General features: G+C 41.8%; 1 protein-coding gene across 3 annotated transcripts; it reads left to right on the top strand.

Moving 5' to 3' along the window:
- The first annotated feature begins 698 nt into the window (after nucleotides 1-698).
- On the top strand, nucleotides 699-22,206 carry ophn1 (oligophrenin 1). 3 transcript variants are annotated; one of them, XM_088279020.1, is made up of 25 exons: nucleotides 833-961; nucleotides 1,162-1,327; nucleotides 3,134-3,229; nucleotides 3,895-3,956; nucleotides 4,362-4,433; nucleotides 5,269-5,370; nucleotides 5,441-5,551; nucleotides 5,788-5,892; nucleotides 6,440-6,569; nucleotides 6,655-6,755; nucleotides 6,855-6,946; nucleotides 7,614-7,692; nucleotides 9,148-9,181; nucleotides 9,257-9,319; nucleotides 10,033-10,107; nucleotides 11,289-11,373; nucleotides 11,589-11,647; nucleotides 13,127-13,232; nucleotides 13,331-13,490; nucleotides 14,225-14,381; nucleotides 15,375-15,632; nucleotides 15,722-15,860; nucleotides 17,839-17,889; nucleotides 18,200-18,254; nucleotides 18,338-19,382. In XM_088279020.1, exons 2-25 carry the CDS (start codon nucleotides 1,174-1,176, stop codon nucleotides 18,347-18,349), a joined length of 2,358 nt encoding a protein of 785 aa, XP_088135146.1. In that variant the 5' UTR covers nucleotides 833-961; nucleotides 1,162-1,173; the 3' UTR covers nucleotides 18,350-19,382. The 3 variants fall into 3 exon arrangements, 2 of the variants coding, with proteins under 2 accessions (XP_088135145.1, XP_088135146.1); XR_015839563.1 differs by lacking the exon at nucleotides 833-961 and adding an exon at nucleotides 19,714-22,206 and having other exon boundaries at nucleotides 18,338-18,490; XM_088279019.1 differs by having other exon boundaries at nucleotides 699-1,327.
- Nucleotides 22,207-22,738: the final 532 nt, after the last annotated feature.

The following is a 22,738-nucleotide window of genomic DNA, read 5'->3' as shown; positions in this document are numbered from 1 at the left end:
AATGGACAATGCCCACCTTTTCCCCAAAAAATCATTCTTTCCTTAATATATAAAAATAAATATATAAAATGAATAAATAAAATTGTGGCTTCCCTCAGACTGCATAATCATGAATGGAAGTCCACTATGGACATCTAGAGGTCATTTTAGGTAATTGAAATGGATCAGAACTCGTGTAATTTAGTTTAATTTGGCGTAAACTGGAGGAAAAATAAAAATAACTTCTGGTGGACTTAAAAAAGAAGAAGACATATAATATGTGTACCCGCATGTTGCACTGAGTAGAAAAAATTACAGGTGAATATCAGGGGGAAAAAAATGACAAGTACTCCAAGTTGTTTATTTAAAGTCTAACAACATTTTGTCTATATATTTACTTAAATGTTTATGTGAATATTTGTTTACGATACGAACTGCAATGTGCAATTGTTTGTATATATTTCCATTTTTTTGTTCTCGCTTGTTGCGTTGCATTGACGAATGGAATGTTATCAAAGTGTAAAATAGAATATGTCAGCATTTTTTTTTATTACAAAAAAACTATTAGCGCGCCATTCGTTTTGCAGCGGCCCCTTTAAGAACATCCTGTGTGTAGTAGAAAAAAATATTTTTTGGTTGGTCATGGGGCTGTTTGGTAGCGTTCCATTTCGCGTAAACCTAGACTTGTACGAAAAGTTAAAATTAAATTACAAACAACCATCACATTAAAAAAATAATTTTCCATTAGACTTGACGTCACATATTACACGAACTGCAAAAGAGGTTGGCCATAAATGATGATAGCATAATTCCAAATATAACTCCTGAAAATGTAACACATTTTGGAATGGGACGTGTCCAAAATGAAACCAGCCGCTCTTCTGATAGCGACATCACAACACAGGAAAAGTGGCAAAGCGGCCGAAGATTCTCGCACGGAAATAAACCTCCGGAAAGAGGCTGACAGTCACGGAAAAGCGAGGTGGGGAATTCACACCGTCTGTCTGTTTCCCCCCTCTCGGCTTCGTAAGTGACCAGCGGCCATTGCAGGCTCCCACGGGCAACATGGTTGCTCAAGCTACGCGGCAATGAGCGGCGTGCAACAGTAGGCGAGCAGAGAGCTGCGTGGAAAAACCGAACTCACTGTCCCCATCTTCTTGTGTTTTTATTTTGTTCTGAGAGACTCCAAACAAGATGGGGCATCCTCCTCTGGAGTTTAGCGACTGCTACTCGGACAGTCCGGACTTCAGGGAGACGCTCAAGTGCTACGAACTGGAGCTGGACAGAACTAGCAAATTCCTTAAAGAGTTGATAAAAGATGGCAACAATGTGATTAACGCAATCAAAGGTAAGCACATTATCCTCTATTTTGCAATTTTCACGCAGTTGCAAGATGCGTTGCTAAGGAGCAAGCGACACTTTTGGGAGGTGCTAGTGCTCCCCAATGACATCAACAAAACACCTACTGGCAAGAGGTGGGGGGGAATTTCTGAATTGCACACAGAAGTCTTCACCTTCAACCCCCCCCCGAGTTACTGTTGCAAAACAAACAAGCAAGTCAAGTCTAGTCCCCACATAATTTCAAGCATTTCAAGTTATGACTTGGTTCAAGGAAGTCCGCAAAAAAAGTAGAGTCGTACAATCTTACTCAGTGGTCATGCAAAACCTTTTATATATATATTTATATTTATTTATTTACAATCATTTTGCAATATCTCTGTGTAAATCTGGCCAGGACCTTCACAATTATCAGTGTTGTCTGATATCGTTATATCAGCAATGAAATTTTTAATTTTTTTTTTTTTGTCTAACCAATAAGATTTGAAATACAGCCTCACAGGGCCAGCGAGCTGCCCACCGATTACATCATCATCTAAACTGTAAAGATAAAGATTTCCGGTATTAAAACACACGAATTGTCGAGTCAAGACTCATGAATCCCTCGTCAAACTTTCGTGGTGCCTTGCGAAAGTGGTCAACCCCCCCCCACCCCCCGCCTTTTCTTTGATTATCTAATATTCACACGTTGCTTTCCAGCTCAAGCGCAGTTTACTGTGTGGACCACATCCACACATCCACAAGCTTCCAGTTCATGGCTACATTTGGGTCAACATGGCACCCCCCTGAGGGCACACACATTGGTGTTGTTTAACTTGCCAAGAAGCCATTTCGCAGCCCTGGCAAACAAATAGTGGCATTGTTGTTGCTGTTGGCACACTTGTGGGCCTAAACTAAATGTCTTTTTGTTGAATGCACCAATGTGAATGTTTATTTTGGGGCTGACAACTGTCCTCGAGCTGGAACTGCACGTGCATCTCTGCACACTATGTATATTCGTCACTAAAGAATAATAATAATCATAATAAAAAAGAAAAATTAACCACAGAACACACATAAACGGTTGAGAACGCAAGAGATCCAAGGGATGATTTCCAATATGCTGTTGGATCCCAAGGCCAAAATGTCTTGCAGTATTGATTTACCAGACCTGGATTTGTTTAGATAATGAAAGCCAGACGGTGTGGGGGGAAATACTGACCACATAGTAAGTAGCTCCTGATTTTCCTACCAGAGCAGAAAAAAAAAAAAAGGCAACGTAGAGCCCAGTCAGAACCTTTTTTTACATTAAAATAAAAAAAACAAAAAAAAAACATAATCTGATGCAATATCGAGCAAATGTTTTCTTAACACGTATAATGAGAGTTTGTGTACTTTTGGGCTTTTAGATCAGTCCCTCTGAGTTTTTTTTTTTTTTTTTTTTTTTTTTTTTTTTTTTTTTGGCGAGCTTGATGAAATGCTTTGGCTGAGTTTCCACACCCCTGACAGCGATCCAAAGCTTTGTCTTGCACAAAAGATTTGATTGCAATGTAGTCAAACGCCATCTGTCACTTAACTCCTCCAACAAGTTTTTCAAATGAAGCTGGCCTCAAAGTTGAATTGCAATATGTTTTGTATTGTTTTTATTCATGCTTGGCGTAGGGAAAAAAAAATTCACGTGTTTTAAGGTACAGTTAATTGTCAAACGGCTACATCTCTCTTCTCATTTGGGATGGATTCCAGCTCATCCGTGATCCTAATGAGGTCACACACGATTAAAAAACAAATTGAGTGAATGGATGGCGGTTTTTCAAAAACATTGTTTATGTTTTTATAGGTTATTCTCTGGCTGTGCAGAAGCTCTCGCAGACTCTCAGTGTGTTCCAGTTCGACTTCATTGGTGACTCCCTGACCGATGATGAGATTAACATTGGTACGTAAATCAATATCACTGCCCCATCGAAGTTGTAAGCGTGCATCGATACCAGCCATCAATACTTAAGACAGTGCTTCTCAAATAGTGGGGCGGGCCCACTGAGGGGGCAGGGCGCGTGTGAACCTGGGGAACATGCTTTTTTCCCTGCCGTACCACAATAATGTGTAATTGCACATCCTGTCCAGTAGTTGGCAGTGGCGCTCTCTTTGCCCATTGTGCGAATCGAGTATTACCTCGACGGTATAGGTTTGTTTTGCAACGAAAATGATATTATTTATAGTTGCGGCGGTGAGTGGGTGGTGGTGAGGGGCTGGGGGGGGGTAACAGAAAATAATTGAGAAGCGCTGACTTAAGGCAAAGAATATCTGACACCGAAAAGTCCTCCTCGGCAGTAGGTGGCGCTATACTGCAGCAGTGGAACAAATTGGCGAATCATCATTTGCGTCAGAAGGAAAGGTTTTATGGGGTCAGTGAGTACTGAAATGGTGTCTAAAAAAAAAAGTCAGTATGGAACATACTTTGTATGATGTAGACGTTATTTGCTATTTTTGATTTTCAGTGTCCGAGCGAATGAAACGAAGCACGATCATAGAGCCTTACGTACTTTTGGTTGTGTTTTTAATGCGTCTTATTTTAAGTGTCCTTTGACCTTTCATCCTCAGCTCAGTCGTTCCAGGAGTTTGCGGGACTCTTGCAGGAAGCGGAGCATGACAGGATGATGTTGGTGGGTTATCAACTTCCTCCACGCGCACGCCGCATCCTATTGGAGCTTCATTCTAGATTAGATTAGGACCATCACATTAACGTGCATTTATTTGAATTATTTCCATTCCGCGTTGTTTCCTTTTTCGCCAGGTGTGAAAAGCTCATTGGCAACTGAATGTTTTCTTTTGCATTTGCCACGCTGTGGTATTTTTACGATGAGTTACAAGTCGACGCCGATCCCGTTCGACTTGCTCAACTAAACGACAGTCGTTTTGAATCTGACGTCACGCGCTGAAAACAAAAACCAAAAAAAATGTTCACGACACAATATTTTGGAAATCGTATTGGCAAAACTTGCGTGTTTCATTTTCCAATCCACAAGTAATACAAATCCCGTTTTTTTTTTTTTTTTTCCACCGTCCAGGTTCAGAATGCGTCCGATCTGCTCATCAAGCCTCTGGAGAAATTCCGAAAGGAGCAAATCGGTTTAACCAAAGTGAGTGCTGTGTTGTCTTCTGCCGTGTCACGTTTGGGATTGAAGTCAAATGCTTACACAGCATGCGTCCGATGCTTCCTCGTGCCAAACAGGATGCCATGAGCGACTTCCCCGTTATTTATTATGAGGATGTGTGTGGCAACATGAAGAAAAATACTCGAGTATATTTCACCTTTATCGTGCAAAGTGTAAAGCGTTTTTTCAGTGTCCTCTTTAAAGCAGATATTAATCCATTCTCTTCCAATTCAACACGATTTTATTGGAGGCTTTTACATGCTGGGCAATTTGCTTTGATTTATATCCTTGTCAAATAACCGTTTATTCCTATTGATGATTTATTTTTTTTTCCTCCACTGATTCCCTCTGTAGACTTTTATCCGATGTAACGAAGCCTGTGTGACAGTTTAAGGGCATTTACGTGCATTAGATGCTCTCAGCACGATATTGTTATGATTAATCACATTTGTCGACAGAAATAGTCCTTGCAGCCGACTAGTTTTGCCGGCACGGGGCTTCAATGGCGATTCATTTTTGGATAAAAGGAACGCCGTCGCGTGTAGTATTGGAATTTATGAGCTACAGTATATTTGTAGTTGGAGACAAACAGCTTTGGACACATTTTCTACACGAGAGCAATCTACACCGAGGCAGGACGGTGCCACAAACTCTTGCACGTGCGAAATGAGTGAACATTAAGATTGACACGAAGCAAAAAAAAAACAAAAAAAAACTTTGTCTTACAAATGTCTGAGGATTGTTGCGACGAATACTTCAAAGCAGTTTCCACGACCATCCTTTTTTTTAATCTGATACGTGATAATGCTGTGTTCTGCAGGAAAAGAGGAAAAAATTTGAGAAGGAGGGTGAAAAATACTACTCGCAGCTGGACAAGCACCTGAATCTTTCTGCTAAGAAGAAGGAGAGCCAACTTCAAGAGGTGAGCGACATTTGTGGGAGCCCCGAGCGCTTTTATGTGGCTTCAACGGTTCTTTTCCCCCGCCGCGTAGGCTGACGAGATCTTGTGCAAAGAGCGAGTCAACTTCTACGAGTCCTCTGTGGAGTATGTGTACCAGATCCATCAGGTCCAAGATAGGAAGAAGTTTGACGTTGTGGAGCCTGTAAGTCGTCACATACACAAACACACTTTGGAAATAAAATATCAACGCACCTCTTAATGAAGTTACTTTGTTCAGAAAGTTTTGGGGTCGCCCTTTTCTGTTTCACCAGAGCACAAAGCAAGGCATCATTTCATGAATTTGGCGTACTTGAACTAGAACGGAATATCTTCAACTTGCTTTTGTATTTTTTATTTAATTTTAAAAATATATATTTTCATTCCCTGGTTGTTGCGCAGGTCCTGGCGTTTCTCCACAGCGTTTTGACCCTCAACAACCTGACGGTGGAGATGACGCAGGACTTCATGCCCTACAAGCAAGAGCTGCAGCTCAGCCTGCAGAATGTATGTGGACTTCCTTCGCCTGGCATCAAATATGTTTTCTCCTCTTTAATATTATTAGCGCAATATTTATTTATTTATTTTTTTTGCGCCGGCTGTGGTTCAGTCTAAAGTGGCCCGGTGGTTGGGATGGTTTATTTTATCCATTTTCTTTTTGTTGTAACTTTTTCTTTCTTGAACACATACCTCAGTATAACAAACATCATATCTGACCATATATTTCCTTTTTTTTTTTTAAAAAACATATATATATATATATATATAATCCCCCACCCGAACAAATAAAAAATTTAATAATAATAAAAATAACTAAAAATACAAAATAAAAAAATGAAATAAAATAAAATGAAAAAAACATGGCATTTCCACCTTCCTACATTTCAAAATCAATTCCCATTTGTTTATTTTATTTTTTCATTGAACGATAACAGTGATACCGGGGGGTTTATGGGTCACTAGAAAACGCATCTAATAAAAGCACCAAATCCGAAATGAAAACTTTAACTGTAACTCCGACCTGTCACCAAGCTTTGTGTGGTTGCGCCCGCAGACGAGGAACCACTACGAGAGCACTCGTGAGGAGATGGAGGACCTCATGAAGCGCATGAAACAGTCGTCGCAGATCTGCAAAAGGCCCAGTTGGCTGCCCATGGCGGGCTTTCTGTACTGTCAGGAGAAGTGTAAGCCGAGCGAGCCTTTGCAAAGGAGCGCGATACTTGTACAAGCTTGTTGAAGGTGTGCTCTGTTTTGTTTCCATGGCAACAGGGGCCCTGGGTGTGACCTGGGTCAAATACTACTGCAAGTATCACACAGAGGGAAGACTGCTGGTCATGGTTCCGTGTGAACAGAAACCCACCACCAAGCAGGTGTGTCAAGAACGCGTCCTTCCCGCACATTTGAATTAAAAAAACGGAAACAACCCTCATGTGTGAACATATTCCAATTCCGGTTGTGATTCCCTCCAGGGACCCACGCAGCTGACCCTGAAATCATGTGTGCGCCGGAAGACAGATTCCATAGACAAGCGCTTTTGTTTTGACGTGGAAGTTAACGAGAGGTTAGTGAAGCAAACGTGAGGCGAGGCGCCCGCACGAGACGAGCCTCGCGGGGTAAACAGACGACGGGTGAGGTGAACAGGTGCTTTTCCAAGGACGGGGGGTTGAGGCTGCGATGGACCGTAGCCCAAACATTCCTGAAGCGTTCGGAACAGATGGCAGAAAAAAAAGCTCAGGCTCATATTTCTCTCATCAGGCCCATCATGACGAAATGCATTTTGCCGTAATGACTTGGAACCGGCTCGGATGCTCGCTTGTCGTCGGGGTGTTTTTCAATGTTTAAATCACTGCTGAATGACGCATGAAGGGCTTTGAAAGTGTCCTGTAATGTTGAGCAACTAATCCGAGCCACGTTTACAACGTCAGGAGAGCTCAACTTTCTTTAAAGACTGAAGGTGGCAGTGCTGCATTTGCCGAGAAACTCGCCCTCCGCTTCCTGCATCTTATCATTCATAATCTGCAGCAGTTTTCATTTGCATCATCACATGGTGCTCTTTTTCCAAAGTTGCTTTCACGTCATATTTCAAACATTGACATGATCCAGGCCCAGCTTTCCAATTCTTAACAAGAGCTTAAATGCTAAACGGAGTGTTTTTTTTTTTTTTCCGAACTGAATCATTTAATTGCAACCTTTGTCTGCTTTAATGGCATTTGGGACTGTTTCCATAGAAACACGCCGGTCACCTTCCAGGCTCTTTCGGAGGGAGACCGGAAGTCGTGGATGGAGGCCATGGACGGAAAAGAGCCTGTGAGTTGACTTTTCTCTCATCTTGGGTTATTCCTCTAATAAATATTCGGTAGAACTGGACTCCTGAGTAAATAAAATCGGAGGTGAAGCGGGCGGACAAGTGAGTCTCCCGCCGACTGTCTTCTTCCAGTCTGTGTGGAAGCTTCTTTTTTTATATACAACGATACCTCAACTTTTTTTTTTTTTTTATTGAACTAGGCAATCAATCAAACAGAAATAGAAAATGAAAACACTTGCAAGGAGCCACTGTAGTCGACAACTCACACCCAGACTTCAGTAGGCCACACCCCTTTTATCGCCATGCATCCAACACACAAATTCTACACTTTTCAAAATGATCAAACCAGTGCTATATTTCTACATTAACCACACATAACAAAAAAGTGGATTTTTTTTTTTCTGGGACGGATTAAAGGCATTTCCATTCATTTCTATGGTTGCAATTAATTTGACAAGTGAATAAATTGAGTCAGAAGTTGTGTCACATATGAAACCCTCTCTAAATGCAAACAGCTTATTAAAGTTGTCATCGCATCAATTATTTCTTAACCAAATTAGACCAAATGATGTGTGGCTTCAGTGAACAATGCGCTTAAAAAAAAAAAAAAAAAGATGAAGTGCTGCAGAAAGAATGTCTTTCGTGTTCGTTTTTTTTTTTTTTTTATTCGTTCGGGGTAATCATGGCTTCTTAAACCATGACAGGACAGACCAAACGAGTTTGGTAAGGTTGGCAAATTTGACACGATGAAACCGAAAGAAGCGTGTGGGACACTTTCAAATTTAACGACGTTTCAGAATGGCACCTGGTTCCTGTTAAAAATCTTAAATCATGTCACACAATGGGACTTTTTACATCTCTTAAGTGGAAACAAATCGAGTGTTTCATTTGTGTATTTGTTGTGCCCCCCCCCCCCAAAAAAAAAAAATGAAACTCCACAATGAAGTGTTGTGTGCTGCGACCCCCTGCGCTGTTGACAAGTAAACAGTTACTGTCACGAGATGGGCAGAAGCAAAAAAAAAAAGAGAAGTTTGCTGGGTGCCCTTTTCCTGTGCAACTTCCCCAAATATTCAGACCATTGTGAGTTTGGACGCTTGTGCGCTTCCAATAAGTCTGCTGAACATTTCAATCACAGTTAAATGATGGAATTACCAGAAGAAATTGATTTAAAAAAAAAAAAAAAGAATTGTGTGTTGATTTAACGGTCTTTATATAATGATGTGACCAAACCACTGTATAGCATTTGATAATTTTTTTTTTTCAAGTTTACTTTTCATTGTGGCCATAGTAGGTCAAGGAAAATTGCAGCAGTACAGTGTCACAAATAAAACATTTCAAATAAGTTGGAGAGTTGGTTGCTTAGATGCTCAGAGATTGACCAAGTGACCAAATTTTCCCTCAGGTTGTGACAACGTGTTGACAAATTGCTCTTGTCTCTTTTTTTCCCCCCATTTCAGATATATCACTCCCCAATTCACAAGCAAGCAGAAAGTAAGCGGGCAACACTAAAGAATGTTCAACGTTGACTTCCCTGCTCATTCGATTTGTCCTTTCTTCTCCAAACAGTGGAACTCAACGAAATCGGCTTCAAGTTTGTGCGGAAGTGCATCAACTATGTGGAAGAAAAAGGTATTCATCTCTTTGTTTGCATTTTGCTCCACATGATTTAAGCGAGTCTCAATTAATTGTTGCTCCCGTCATCAAAATAAATCAGACGTTGCCATGATGACACGCCATATAAATCCAGCTTTAGTATTAGTGAGAGTCTTCTTTTTTTTTCTTTTTTTGTCGTGCACGTGCATGCTGATATATTTCAGTCAGCAATGACGGCTGGATGCGAGGCCATGAACGCTCACCTCTGCGCTCGTACTGCTGATCACCGCCAGGGGGCATCCATGTGCAGCCAGTGTTCGCTATGAGCAAGCGTGACTCTGAGGGACGCATTGCCTCGCATCAATCAGTTCATTTCTTTCCGAGCTGAGCTGAGACGCAAAGCCCTGAACATCAGTCAGAACTGCAAGGCAGATGTGCTAACCACTAAGTCCGCCGGGCTGCTGTTATTCTGTTCACTTAAGTAAATAATTTATCTGCATTTGAAGGCAGATCAATAAGTCACATATGTTTTGAGATTAATCAGTTTATAGGAATTTAGCATGTTCCATTGTTGGAGACCAGACTAGTAGTTAAATGCCACATTCCGAAATGAAGAAGACCATCTGTCCGTCTAGCTGAGCACTTTGTGGAAAAGCATGCGGTACGTTTCCATTTCTCTTTTTGCCAGACCAAACGCACGCTCTTCACAGCCCCCCCATCATCTCACCCCCCCCACCCCCATTTTGCAGGAGTCACACAAGAGGGTGTGTACCGAACAGTTGGCAGCAACATCCAAGTGCAGAAACTTCTAAATGCCTTCTTTGGTAAGAAGAGTTGCTTTTGTGAACCTGACGTGGCGCCCGTTCACACTTGCGCTGAATGCACCTCGCATGTCCGACGGCACAACACAAAACGCTTCCGTCACGAGCGCAGTGTTCGCCACCGATTCAAGGCGCACAGGCTTTGCCTTGACAAATTGCACACAGCCAAGTAACAGACAAGCAGATGCCATGCATGTGTGGCCGCGCTATTTTGTGTACTTTTTTTTTTTTTTTTGCCAAGCATCTGGCAAACAATAAACTGTTTAGTGCCTAAATGGTTGGTATTCTCTCAGGGGGAAAAAAACAACCCCAAAAATAAGAAATACTTGATATTGAACTTTGATTCAAATTTAAAATACAAAAAAATGTGTCAAAAGGTGTCAGTCCTTTTTTTTCAAATAAATGAAAAAACGATACACATTTTCAAGTTCTGCATTATTTTGTTTAATTTCTGTAATTATCTGATGGGAAAATGATCCACCACATTTTTTGGGGGGGGGACCATAAATAAATCCAACGAGGCCGCCGACAAATGAGTTTGACATTCTTGATTTATCAGCAAAGTTTTTGGAATGCAGAAGGATGATCGAGTACAATACTTGCGTGCGAGTTTGTCTTACGTTGCCGCAGTCGGAACAGAGCTCGAAAAAGCAAGGACCACTTTTACCGAGTTTCTTTCAATTTGGATTGTGCAAGCATAGCTAATGTTGCAGCTTTCTTTTTTTTTTTTCCCGTGGCTATACTGTATCAATGTGTGGCTTGGCCTGTGTGTAATCCGGTTCTCCTGACATAAAATACACAAAAAGCATGTTCGCGGAATTTCCCTTTGAGGGATTCAAATAACGAACCAAATGAAAATTGCGATTTTCACGTGAAATGAAAATGTCGTGTTAACGCCTCCACACCAACGACGAGGGTGACTTTATAAACGTGCGCCCGTCCAGTTTTCCAGTGAAGCCTCGTAAACTACATTTGACGCATGAGGACCAAATTTGGGACGACGGCGGATGAATTTATCAGCCCAAATTGACACGCGATAATCACAGTTGCTCACACTTGCGCTTTTCTTCCTTTGACAAAATCTCCGTCCTTGACACCCGCTCGTGTTATACCTCTCATGTCTCTATTGTAGCACATCATTAATTTGGCTCACACCTCATGTGCCGCTTTGTGCTCCTTTGCAGCTCCTGCAAACTCAGCCGATGTGGACCTGCATTGTGGCGACTGGGACATTAAAACTATCACCAGTGCTATGAAGTTCTATTTAAGGTACGCCAGTGAATACGTGTTTGAAAAGGTATACTTTGAATTAAAAAAAAAAAATCTTTTTGTATTTTCTCCTAATCAGCACTAATCTCGATGCATGCGCTTCTCTTCTCTTTCCGACCGTGGTCGTAAACCAGCGAGTGTTGCTCTTTGCCGTGCGGTTAAATGTCAACGCATGGTGCTCTAGTCTTTTTACGAGTGCTTTTATTCATTCGCAGAAGTCTGTCTGAACCTCTGATGACCTACGATCTGCACCGAGACCTCGTGCTAGCTGCAAGTAAGGCACATCAACTTAAAGAGCCGGATTTGAAAAAAACCCGGGGAATTTGGCTGATGATCGGAAATATATATATATGCCTTCATTTAGCAATCATGAATTCGGCTTGGTCATCTTATCGAGACATTTTGGACGATTGTGTGCTTCCACCTGGTGGTCACACTTCAGAGCGGCCCAGTTTCCATTTCCACCATAAGTCGAAATTTAAAATTAAATGAAATTTAAAATTTAAAACATTTCCCCGGCGGGGTTTTAGGAATATGTCTGCATACAAGCTTTTGCCAAAATACCTCCCGGCTCAAGAGCTATGCCACACCCACACTTTTCCCACGGTACTTCTTGTCACATGAGCGGCTGTTGATCTCGCCTGGCCAGTCTGGCTTCTTGTTGACTGTTTGGGGATGATGCCTGGATCAGAGAAGCAGAGTGTGGAGAAAAATAAAGCGTCTGTAAAGAAAATAAATGCATGTTCCACATGTGGAGGCTGTGCATTCAACAATGCAGCTCTGCTTACCTTTTGGCTTTCCTGTGACGGCGGGGGTTTCTCACTTGTGGGTGTTTCTGCATGATTGTGTTTCGTTGTATCGTCCGCAAGCCAGTGAAGTTGAAAGTGTCGCTGGATGTTTGCCCACCCTAGCTGGTCAAACCTACACCTGGGGGGGGTAGTTATTTGTGCTCTTTATGTTCAGCAGAATTTGTGTTCATTTGACTGTAATCTTGAACTGAGAATTTTAAGAAGCCATTTCTTTGCTGCCTGACAAACTGCACGTGGCATTCTCAGCGAGTGCTGCGGAGTTTGCAGTCTGGCAAGGAGGCTGGTCAAGTGGCATTGGTGTCATGCTATCGGAGCATTTTTACTGGATCGAGCATGCTGCTTTCATGCAGATGCCGTCGGTTTTGATTGGCTGAATATCCAGCGACTTGTGCACCCAAATAGTTGGGGGGGGGGTGAGCGTGGGTTAAATGCCGTACAGAATACAGCATCCACTATACGTTTTGTCAATGAAAATGGAAGAGAATCTGTTGGTTGCTATCCAGTGTGTTATCCACACTTGGGTTGGAATGTATTGTCTGGAAGTTCATCTGCAGGACAGCTGATTAGTTTAAAGGGGTCGGGGGGGGGGGGGGGGGGGGGGAGGAAATCTGAGTAACGCTCGTCAACATCGTAAAAGTGATTTTAATAGCAGAAGTCTTTCATTCTAGCCAGATGTCCCGCTGGGAGATTTTCAAGACAAAAGGATGGTTTTAGTTCCTTTTCAAAAGACTCTTCCTCAGATGAACTCAACCTTGTTTTATTGGTTGTAATGTTATTTCTTTTGCCTTTTTATAGACACCCCACAGTTTTACACAATTCGTTTCAGTAGCAGCTCTATTGGATGCACCATTCAACATTTTAGAACTTGTTCCGTTTGCTTCGGCAAGTCCACCGATTCGTACGAAACGCGGACTTGATCGTCCATGTCCTTTTTGCTCTATTAGAATCAGACAGCCTGGACTTCCGACTGAGCGAGATTCACTCGCTTACCTACAAATTACCTGAGAGAAATCGGGAGATGCTGGAGATGCTTCTCAAACACTTGGTTGTGTAAGTGCCGGCACACTTTGTCCTCCTGCATGCTAATATTGCTGTTAATTTTTGCACTCTAAAAAGTGCGATCGCTCTCTCGCTCTCTCTGTCACCAGTGTGTGCAGTCACAGCAAAGAAAACCTCATGACACCTTCAAACATGGCCGTCATCTACGGACCCACGTTCATGAGAGCAAAGGAGGAGACGGTGGCCGCCATGTTGGACATCAAATTCCAAAATATCGTTGTGGAGATTCTCATCGAGAAATACAATAAGGTACACGTTTCTCAACTGTGAACCATGATGGGGAATATTACAAAACTTTATTTGTAGTTGAGCTGGGCCAGATATTATTATTTCATAATTATTATTGTGTTATTACCTAATTATGAACATTCAAGATATGAATATAAAAAAAAATGAGAACTCCATCCCTCATTCCAAGTTTAGTGTTCATTGAAAATAAATAAATAAATAAATAATCCGACGGTGGAGGCGAGAGAGCAAGACACTCACACGCCGAAACGCCGACGCACACACGCCATTTCCGCGTCATAAGCGTGCGGCCGTCGAGCCGGCAAATGACAGTACATGTGGTACACATATAAGTATTGTGTTTTACAACGACACTTTAACCACACTTATAATTTCATTTATAGCAGCGGATGAAATAGCGAAGGCTTGTGGTGGAAATGTACTCGCCTCGCCGGTCCATTCAACTGAACAGGAGCGAGTCTTGCCTTTCCAAATACTTTCTTCGTGGTTGCCGCCAATGTCCTATTTTTGTAGCAAACTGTGTGTTCCTTGTGAATATTAAAAAAAAAAAAAAATGATACAATGCAGCGTTTGTATGGAGCGTTCACATTGTAAGTGAGCGTGTGTCACTTTATTTCCCTTCATTTTGTCACAATCCTCTCAAAGAATTTGCTTTTCTGATGGCATCAGCTTCACCGGCACGCCAACGTGAAGCGGAGATCAGTTACTAACTGTCCGTTTTGCCGCGATGGCAGATCTTCAGTCACATGCCGGAGGACAGCAACGCCCCTCCCGTGCCTCCCCCGCGCATCACCCCGAGAAAGCGGCAGCCCATCACCATCTCCAAGCGGCCGCCTCGCCTGCACGCACCTCTGAGTCACGAGCTCTTCCTCCCGCCGCAGCACACTCAGAGTAATTATCACCTTGCGATCATCATCAGCATTTTCATCTTCATCCGCATCATTATCCCGTCACGTCATTAATTTGTCATGTTTGGACACATTTGGAGAAGAGCGGCAGCAAACACGCTTGTGGGTGTCATTTTGTTGACGCACTCTTACGGGGCACAAAATGTGTATTTAGGCTGTCGATTAAATACAGTTATTACTTCCCCATCTCACTGTCTTATTTTACCCTTTTTTTTTGTCAAGTCTGGGTGTTTCACAGTGATTTAGTCCAAATCGTGTCATTTTTCCATCCGTTTAAACCTCTTGTTAAGTGGGCGGGACCGCAACAACTCTTTCACTCTGGCGCACCTGCAAATTGAGGCATGCTGATTTGGCACGCAGCTCGCTCCCGCCGTGGCTTGTCTTGAAAGTGCTACAATCAATCGCATTGGGAAAAAGTCGCAAACTTCTGGTGACATGGCGGAAAGTTTCTGTTGCAAAATGAAACGGGATCATTTTGAATAGAACCCTTTTGTTTTTGTCTTAAGCGCGATTAAAAAGCATGTCACGGCATTCATAAATATTTGACGGAATCATTCCGAACAAAGACATCAATGTTATTCCACACCCTTTCAAAAATCGGCAAAATAACAGCCTTCCCGTGCAAGGATCCCATTCCGAAAAAAAGCCCCTCTCCTTCCCCCAAAGTGCCACTCCGCATGCAAATGAAAAATGACTTTTCCCCTCGAGCATCACAAGACTAACCTCTGCATTTTTGTTCCACCCTGTCAGTCTGGTTGTTCTCGTCAAGATTACACTAAAATCACATTTAAGTTCCTTATTAAGAGCCAAGCTTCCATTTTGTACATTCCTGCTTTATTCCCCTTTCTTCCCATAAATTCCCATGGAATTCTTTCAACGTCCTGTAATTTTGCAACCCCCTAGTAGTCATTTGAAGCTGCACATCCCGTAAAGAGTTTATGACCATTGTTACTGTCATGTCACCGCTGCGTAACAGATGGCCAGTGCAGCGACTCTGCGGTGGAAGGCGAAGTCTCGGCGAGCCCCGTTCCGCTGCAGAGGACCAAATCTTCCAACTGCGCTCCGCTTGTTCCTCGAGAACCTCCTCGCAAGCAAGCGCCGCTCTACAGAGCAGCCACCAGTAAGGCGGACTTTGATACCAGCAAAATGGAAACGTCTTTGCTGCCGAATGGAGAGCCCGCGGTCCCCGTGGGTCGGGTCACGTCATTCCCGGGTAGAAAAGCTCTTCCTAAAGGTACGCTCGCCAACGCGGGGATCTTCCGCCAACACGCTGGACGCCACGCCAGTTTTGAGATGCTGACAATTGTGTGATGTGCGTTTCAGGCGATGGTGATGGTCTGAGCAGAACCGGTCGAATGCCTCCCATTTGCAGACCCCCGGTTCGGCCTCCCGAGCCCCCCTCCAGGCAACCTTTTTTAAAGCAACAAAGTGCCGCCAGCAACGATGGATCCGCCGCATCCTAGTAAGACGCCACTCAACTTTTTGCTTTCTCCTCGAGAATTTTAATTTTTTTATTTTTTTAAATGGTATGCACCGCTCGCATTAACGACACGAACTGCGGACAGTCCGTGTTGCCAATGCTGCATTCAGGGACTTTTCCACCCCCTCTATTTATTTTATTTTTTTTAAGGCACAACACACTTAAATCCCGCCACGAACACAACAACATGAGCAGAATTCTTTTCATATTGTTTTCCGTATGACTAGAAATGAGGCCAATGGAAGGCAATCACAAGAGTAAAGACACGGTGCCCATTTGTATCGATTATTTATCGTCGGGTTGTAAACGTTTTGACCCGAGGTATGTGTTTCCAAGCCGCAACTATTTTACCGAGGTTGCCTTGCCTCTCATGTATAACTCAAGCGCGTGAGAGAGCGAGCAAGAGACATAAGGAGCAGCCAAGCCGTTCCGTTTGACGACTCATTTTATGATGGGAATTTATTTAGGATTGTGTTTTGACAAAAGGGTCATTTCTTTTTTCCAAGAGGAAATTGATGCATGTGAAAAACGCTTTCAAAGAGTGTTTGATATCGAAGAAATTAAGCAAATCCCGAGAGGGAAAGCAAAAAGTTGTTTTTGAAAATGCCACTGTTATTTGTTTCTTATACAAGCAAAAGAGGCTCTGCAATCCGATTTCTTTTTTTTTTTGGGGTTGAAATCTGCAATCGTGCATTCTTCTATTGGAATATTTTTTTGGTGGAATTATATGATCATTTTAGGATTGTGCAATTGAAGGTATCAACACAAATTTAAAATCCAATCATTTTCAACACAGTGGAAATTCACTGTTCCATTTGTCTGCAACAACTAAAGGCAAAATTAAACATGCCGAATTACAAATATATATATATATATTTTTTTATAAGACTATTATTTTTTTGGGGGGGAAACAGAACTAAAGAAGACATAAAATAAAAGTCATGACTCCAGCGCAGACTGGAAAAAGGTGCGCGGTGAAATTGATGTCCGGTGGGATGCATTACATTCGTCTCGGACTGCACATTTCGAGTTTTATGAAGCCTCGCAAAATAAGTCAAGTCAAGGCTCTTTTCATGAGCAAGAGAGTCAGAGAACTCCTCGCTACGTGTGTGGCGGCCATCTGCTTTGACCGATGGGCTTGATCGTTTACGGTCATTGGAGAACAATGCGCACTATTGTCCAAAAGTCATAATTAGCGGAGGGAATCGCCAACAATAATGAGAGTGTCATGATGCTGATAATTGATTTAGTGGGAGAAAAATAGCTGTTATTCAAAATGGAGTGATGGTTACAAACATCCAGCCATTTTCTATAGCGTGCAGCCACGTGAGCTCATAAAATGTTTCATGGCTCATTTGCAACTTTGACAGGACGCAAGAGGCGACGAGACATTCACGGCATGTTAAAAAACAAAAAAAAAAGCGTCCTGGACTCCCCGTGCATGAAATGAGGAACTCTTGGTGATGTTGCCTCACATGTACACAGTTGCATGGGCATCACTCAAAAAGAGCAGCGGTGCCGTCGGCCGCGATGAGTGAAGGAGAAACGTCGGGAGACGTTTGCCCATTTCGCCCACGTCACCGCTAATTGACCCATTTGTCCTTTTTGAGTCTCACACATCAAATGAGTTTGTCCGCTCAATATTTAACGGCTCAGTACTTTCAAATCCCACGGCAAAAAAAAGTGGACTAGTTTGGCATTTTATTCAAATGTCCCGCTCCCCTGTGACCTATAAATCGCCACTAATTATGAAGCATACACAAAATATACAAAAAAAAAAAAAAAAACCTGAATGGCTGAGAATTTGTGCGTTTTACTTGGATTTCATAACATTTTGACGTAAGTGAAGGTGCTGCTCGGTGGTCTTCATTAGTCGAGAGACAATATTTCGGCGGCGTCCTCACAAGAAAAAGCTTCTCATTTAAATCGCTGCATGTTCCTTTCCTTTTCTTTCCCGCAGTGTCGCTTCAAAAGCCAAATTTTTCGAGAATGCCTCCAGACACGGTAGCAGGTAGGTAACGATCCTTGTCACATTTGCCTTCTTGCTATGTTTGAAACCGCAATTTGCAATTTACACATTTATTTTGTGCCGTCGTTTCCCAGAGGGGGGGGGGGGGGGGGGGACAAAAAAAAAGCCAATTTTTCTTCTTCTTGCGACTCGTTTTCATGAGTTGCCGAGCGGTTCGAACAAGTTGCGTTACCGCTAATTCAATGGGGACAATTGATACTTTGGATTGTGTACTTGTCGTGCCGCGAAAATGCAGCTTCAAAGCACACGTGGACGTGCGGTGGTCTTAACGTCTCTCCTCTTATGTACGTAGTCGAGCAGCTTCCCCGTCACCGCCAACAGCAGCTGCAGCAAATGAGAAAAAAGAGGTAAGATTCGAAGCGCCATCTTTTTCTTTCTGTGGCGCTCTTGCCTTTGAATATTTGAACGTCTTGTGTTCCTCTCCTGTCAGAATTCAAGCTGAAAAGAACGTTTGGAAGCCGCAGTTGGTGGGCGACGGCGCCACGTTCATGGGCCGTCCTCGAGTTTGGCGCTTGGCCGAGAGTTGCACGGCAATTTCTGTGACTTGTTTTAGGGCAACAGGGCCTCAAAGTGACGTTGGAATGTGAGTTTGAAGCTGTCGTCGTCTTGTGTTTGGACATCATTCCAATGGTTGGAGTTTGCATCTTTGCGCTACCGGTGTTACAATTCGCTCTTAAAACATTTTTTATTTTATTATTTTTTTTATACCTTTTTCTCATCAGTTTGATTAATCCAAAACCTACTCGGTTTGAATTTGTCAGATTCATTCGTTTAATAAAAAAAAAAATAGAATATTAACTTAATTTCAAGTAAAACATCCAAGAAGGACCAAAGTGTAAATTCAGTTCAAAATGTCATTCAAATCAATCGGTGGCTGAATTTGATCAAATTTCCATTTCAATTCCACTGATTGCTGCTCGTACATCGGGGAGGCGTCGTATTAATTCCCTGCTGATGTTGAAAATAGTTTCTGTCTTTATAGGTCAGCTATTGGTTAGAAAAAAAAAAAAAAGATTGTTTGTGCTTCCAGAAAGGTTGAAGCCCATTTTGTTACAGTGTGATATTCAAACTCCATTTTTTCATATTTATCTGCCAAGTTGTATTCTTTCTCCACAACCTGGAATGTGCTGTTGTCGCTATTTTTTTTTTTTATAAAGAAAATAAATTGAAGATTGTATAGTTTGAGGAAAAAAACCTGTTACCTTTGTTGCATTATAGATTATATTTAGTGTTTTTCCCCATCTTTCCATCTGTCAAATCTTTTTTTATACCTTACTTTAAAGTTAACAGTAGGATGCAAAAATAATGACTTGTTACTGCAAGGATAACTTTGCATATTGTTTGTTTAAAAACAAGTGTCGACACTAAGCTAAGATTAGCACTTTTTTTTCTTTTTTTTTTTTTAAACTAGACTGCTTCCAATAAACAGATTGTCCCAACGTCGTGCAACAGCCAGCATTGTTTGTGACAGTAAACAGCTTGACTCTTCACACATTTGTTTTTCGCATACACGTACTAACTGTTGTTGACAAGGTGACCTGATTGATACAAATGGATACAAAACAAGTTTTGCGTTTTGGAACGACTCGCTAGAATTTTTTTTTTTTTTTTTTTTTTGCTCCTCGCTAGAGCTGCAAGTACATTGCTCCCGGGGGGGACACAATGACTGCATTATTACGGCTAACAAGGAATGCAAAGAAGGGGAACTATTTGGGGGAAACTTGCATCTTGCAATGACACCTTTTATTGTTTGCGTGTAAACAGATGAAACGTTAGTCTGACATGGACATGTGCATGCGTGTTAAGTGTTCTGTGCAGGCATGAGGGAGTGCGTCACAACCAAAACAACTTTTAACCACAACACTGGCATCATTTTGGATCATATCTGGGACAGGTGTCTTTTTTTTCGCAGCTGCAGAACCTTCCAAGGACCGCTTCTCTACCTTGTGGTATCCCCATTTCTCTCTTTTCTAGTTCTCAGTTAAAGCCATGTATGTTTACAATTTTAGGGTTTCACGTCACTGACTTTTTCATATTTTAATTCAGATGGCCCGTCGGAAAGGTCACCCAATTTGGTCATCAGGCATTGTATTTATTTTGCCATCCGGTCCTCCCACCGCATACCAACCCTTCAGTGCAAGGCAGAGTTCCCTTGCTTCTTTTTTGCACCAGAAAAGGAACCTCCATCAAGATGGAGTGGAAATTCCCTGGCTAAATTTGTGCCGATTAATATGCCGTGCAGCTTGACACAATTCATCCTGAGAGCCCGATATAAAATAATTTCTTCTCGCCCTGAAATCAACTTTTAAATAAGACTGTCAGCCATTTCGCGCAATTTGGGTGGTTTACGTCACCAAATTCAAACTTCCTCCGGCGTTACCTTAAATATTGATTGTCATAAAGTGAGTGCGAAAGTGACTCTGGTATGAAGAGATTCAGTTGAAAAATCAACACATTTTTGTGTCATTATGATTTTTAATTGCCTTAAAAAGACGAAGCAGCCGTTACATCATTTGAAAAAAAAAAAAAAACATGACAGGAGAAAAACACTTTCACATTGGTTAGATAAAACAAACAAGAGGAAAGGCCAACATCACAATACCAAAAGCAACACTGATCAATATATACAGTCAGTTTGGTCAAATGGAACCACTTTAATACGCAGTAGACTGGGCACATACCAGCTATACAAAAACATTGCGGGCTACACCATCGAGTCTTGATCTTGTTAGTGCATGTGTGTGTGTTTAGTATGTACATTTATAAAGCACATTACGGTCAAATGAACATCAGATCAGTGTTGTTATATACATTTTCAAAACATTCCAATTGTATCTCAAATATCCTCCCATCGTCCCTTTTGGCTTTTTACGCACATTGTCGCAAAACACAACCAAAGACTGCTTTTATTTTTCCCCATCGTTACCTCGAGGGTGTCGCGATACGGCGCAGAAAGCACGTGGAGGAAAAGCGTTTTTGACAAATGAGCCGCAAGGGCTTCATGGGAGGCGGGGAGAAAACAACATTTTTGAAAGCCATGCCACTTGGATATTTACTTCCTCTGTGTATAACCGATTCTAATTGGAAATTGCTACTCATGTGGTCCTTCGGGGCCTGCGGGCAAAATGTTGGTGACTCTTGCTTTCCAGCGTAGAAAATTAGAAGGCACCCGTCTCGTAAAAAACTCATCTGACCGGCGCTGCTCTCGTTGTATTATTTTTAACTACACCACAACCGTCTATGAATTTTCTTGAACGAGGCATACATATCTGTAAATATCTGCCTCAATTTAATAAAAAACACATTTTTGAACTTTCTATGATTGAAACTCATTCACTGCCAGCATAGGGAAAATGAATGGACTTTTTGACGTATATATCCGTCAATGGGAGTGAATGCGTTAAGCAGTCATGCATATTGATGTTGAAACGTTCCGAAAATAAGCAATAGTGCCCCGGTCTTTGAAAAGTTTAGTTTTAAAGCAAATGTGTACAACGTAAATATTCCATAATCAGTTTTCCTTTTGTTGGCTAGTGACGAGAAAGACAAGACTGCATAACGGTAGGCAATACTCGCAGCACTGAACTGGTTGATTTGGAAATAGCCAAACAAGCGTGTTGAAGACTCATTTATTATCTTCAATAGCGCAGATTCTTTCTTGGCAGAACCGACTCAGTCGCTCTTGTCATTCTCCCTCCATTTCATTTTGTTGTTTGTTGTCCCGTTGGAACATTTCTAGCCTCTTCTAATAAGAACGTATCTGGCATTGATGAAGTCATTTGCTTGACTTCCTTACAGCACAGCCCACAGATGCTGGTGAGTCCAGCAACATTTTTGGATCTCAACTTTTTTTTTTTTTTTGTCTAAGCCTGCTTTATCTCAACTCTGACGCAATCCCGTTTGAATTTGAAGGGAGGCTCCCATGCCACTAATACTTCTGGTACACCTGCACCGTCTAATGAGATACAATACAAAAGCTCTATCAAAAAAAATGAAAAAATCTGCTTTTACCAGAACAGTAATGCTGTCAAAATGGACACATTCAGTCACGCCCCCTTTGAAAAACATCAAATGACTCCAATCACATTTTGTGGATGCATAAAAAGGACGTGCATTTCAATCAAGCGAATACTGCAGTCCAAAACAATCATTTACAACAAACCCACCCGTCCAAATAGATATATATTTGATCAATCTTCATATGGATTGCAAATACAGCTTGAAGCAAGCATACCGTGCATCCATTTGTTAAAGCGAAAGCGCTAAGGAATCCTTTCCAGGTGGGTCTGGAATGTAGCGCCCTCAATAAATAGGAGAAAGCATTACATTGTAAATGAGCTACGTTGCATCATTAAATCATGAAAACATCAACAAATGCATCATTTCATATTGTCATCCGTCCCGTTTGTCACTACATGGTTGCGTTTCATAAAAGGTGCAACCACATCATTGCAGGAGCACACTTGGGAGTCACAAACAAAAGAAGCGCTATTTGTATTTTAAAAACACATTTTGATTGCACAGTTAAAGAAAAAAAATAAAGAAAAATCTGCATTTTTGGCTTTTGAAGTACTCGACAGCACCAGATGGTGCATATTTACTGGCCAAATCTCATCCATTACAAAAGCTGTAAAAGGAAAAAAAAAATCCCTACTGTAACAAAGTCAAAAAGGTGCTAATTTAACTGTGGTAGATGTTTATCATTGTATTTGGCATTAGTTGTGTTTGAATTTGAATTTTTGAAGGCTGCAGTCAAGATTACTGCGCGGAAGGAATGACGTGATTACTGTTTGAAATACTGCTTTTTCGAATGCACAAAAACAAAAGTTGT

Source organism: Idiotropiscis lumnitzeri, chromosome 17, assembly GCF_059441095.1.
Source record: "Idiotropiscis lumnitzeri isolate Australia: NSW breed Sydney's pygmy pipehorse chromosome 17, RoL_Ilum_1.0, whole genome shotgun sequence".
NCBI lineage: Eukaryota > Metazoa > Chordata > Actinopteri > Syngnathiformes > Syngnathidae > Idiotropiscis > Idiotropiscis lumnitzeri.
The sequence above is the reverse complement of the archived record's forward strand: the minus strand, read 5'-3'. Positions and strand labels throughout refer to the sequence as shown.

Coding starts and splice junctions, on each gene's coding strand:
- ophn1 (XM_088279019.1), top strand. CDS start 1,174: ATGGGGCATCCTCCTCTGGAGTTTAGCGACTGCTACTCGGACAGTCCG. Junction 6,756..6,854: donor AGAAACCCACCACCAAGCAG/GTGTGTCAAGAA, acceptor GATTCCCTCCAG/GGACCCACGCAGCTGACCCT. Junction 15,861..17,838: donor GATGGATCCGCCGCATCCTA/GTAAGACGCCAC, acceptor TCTTTCCCGCAG/TGTCGCTTCAAAAGCCAAAT.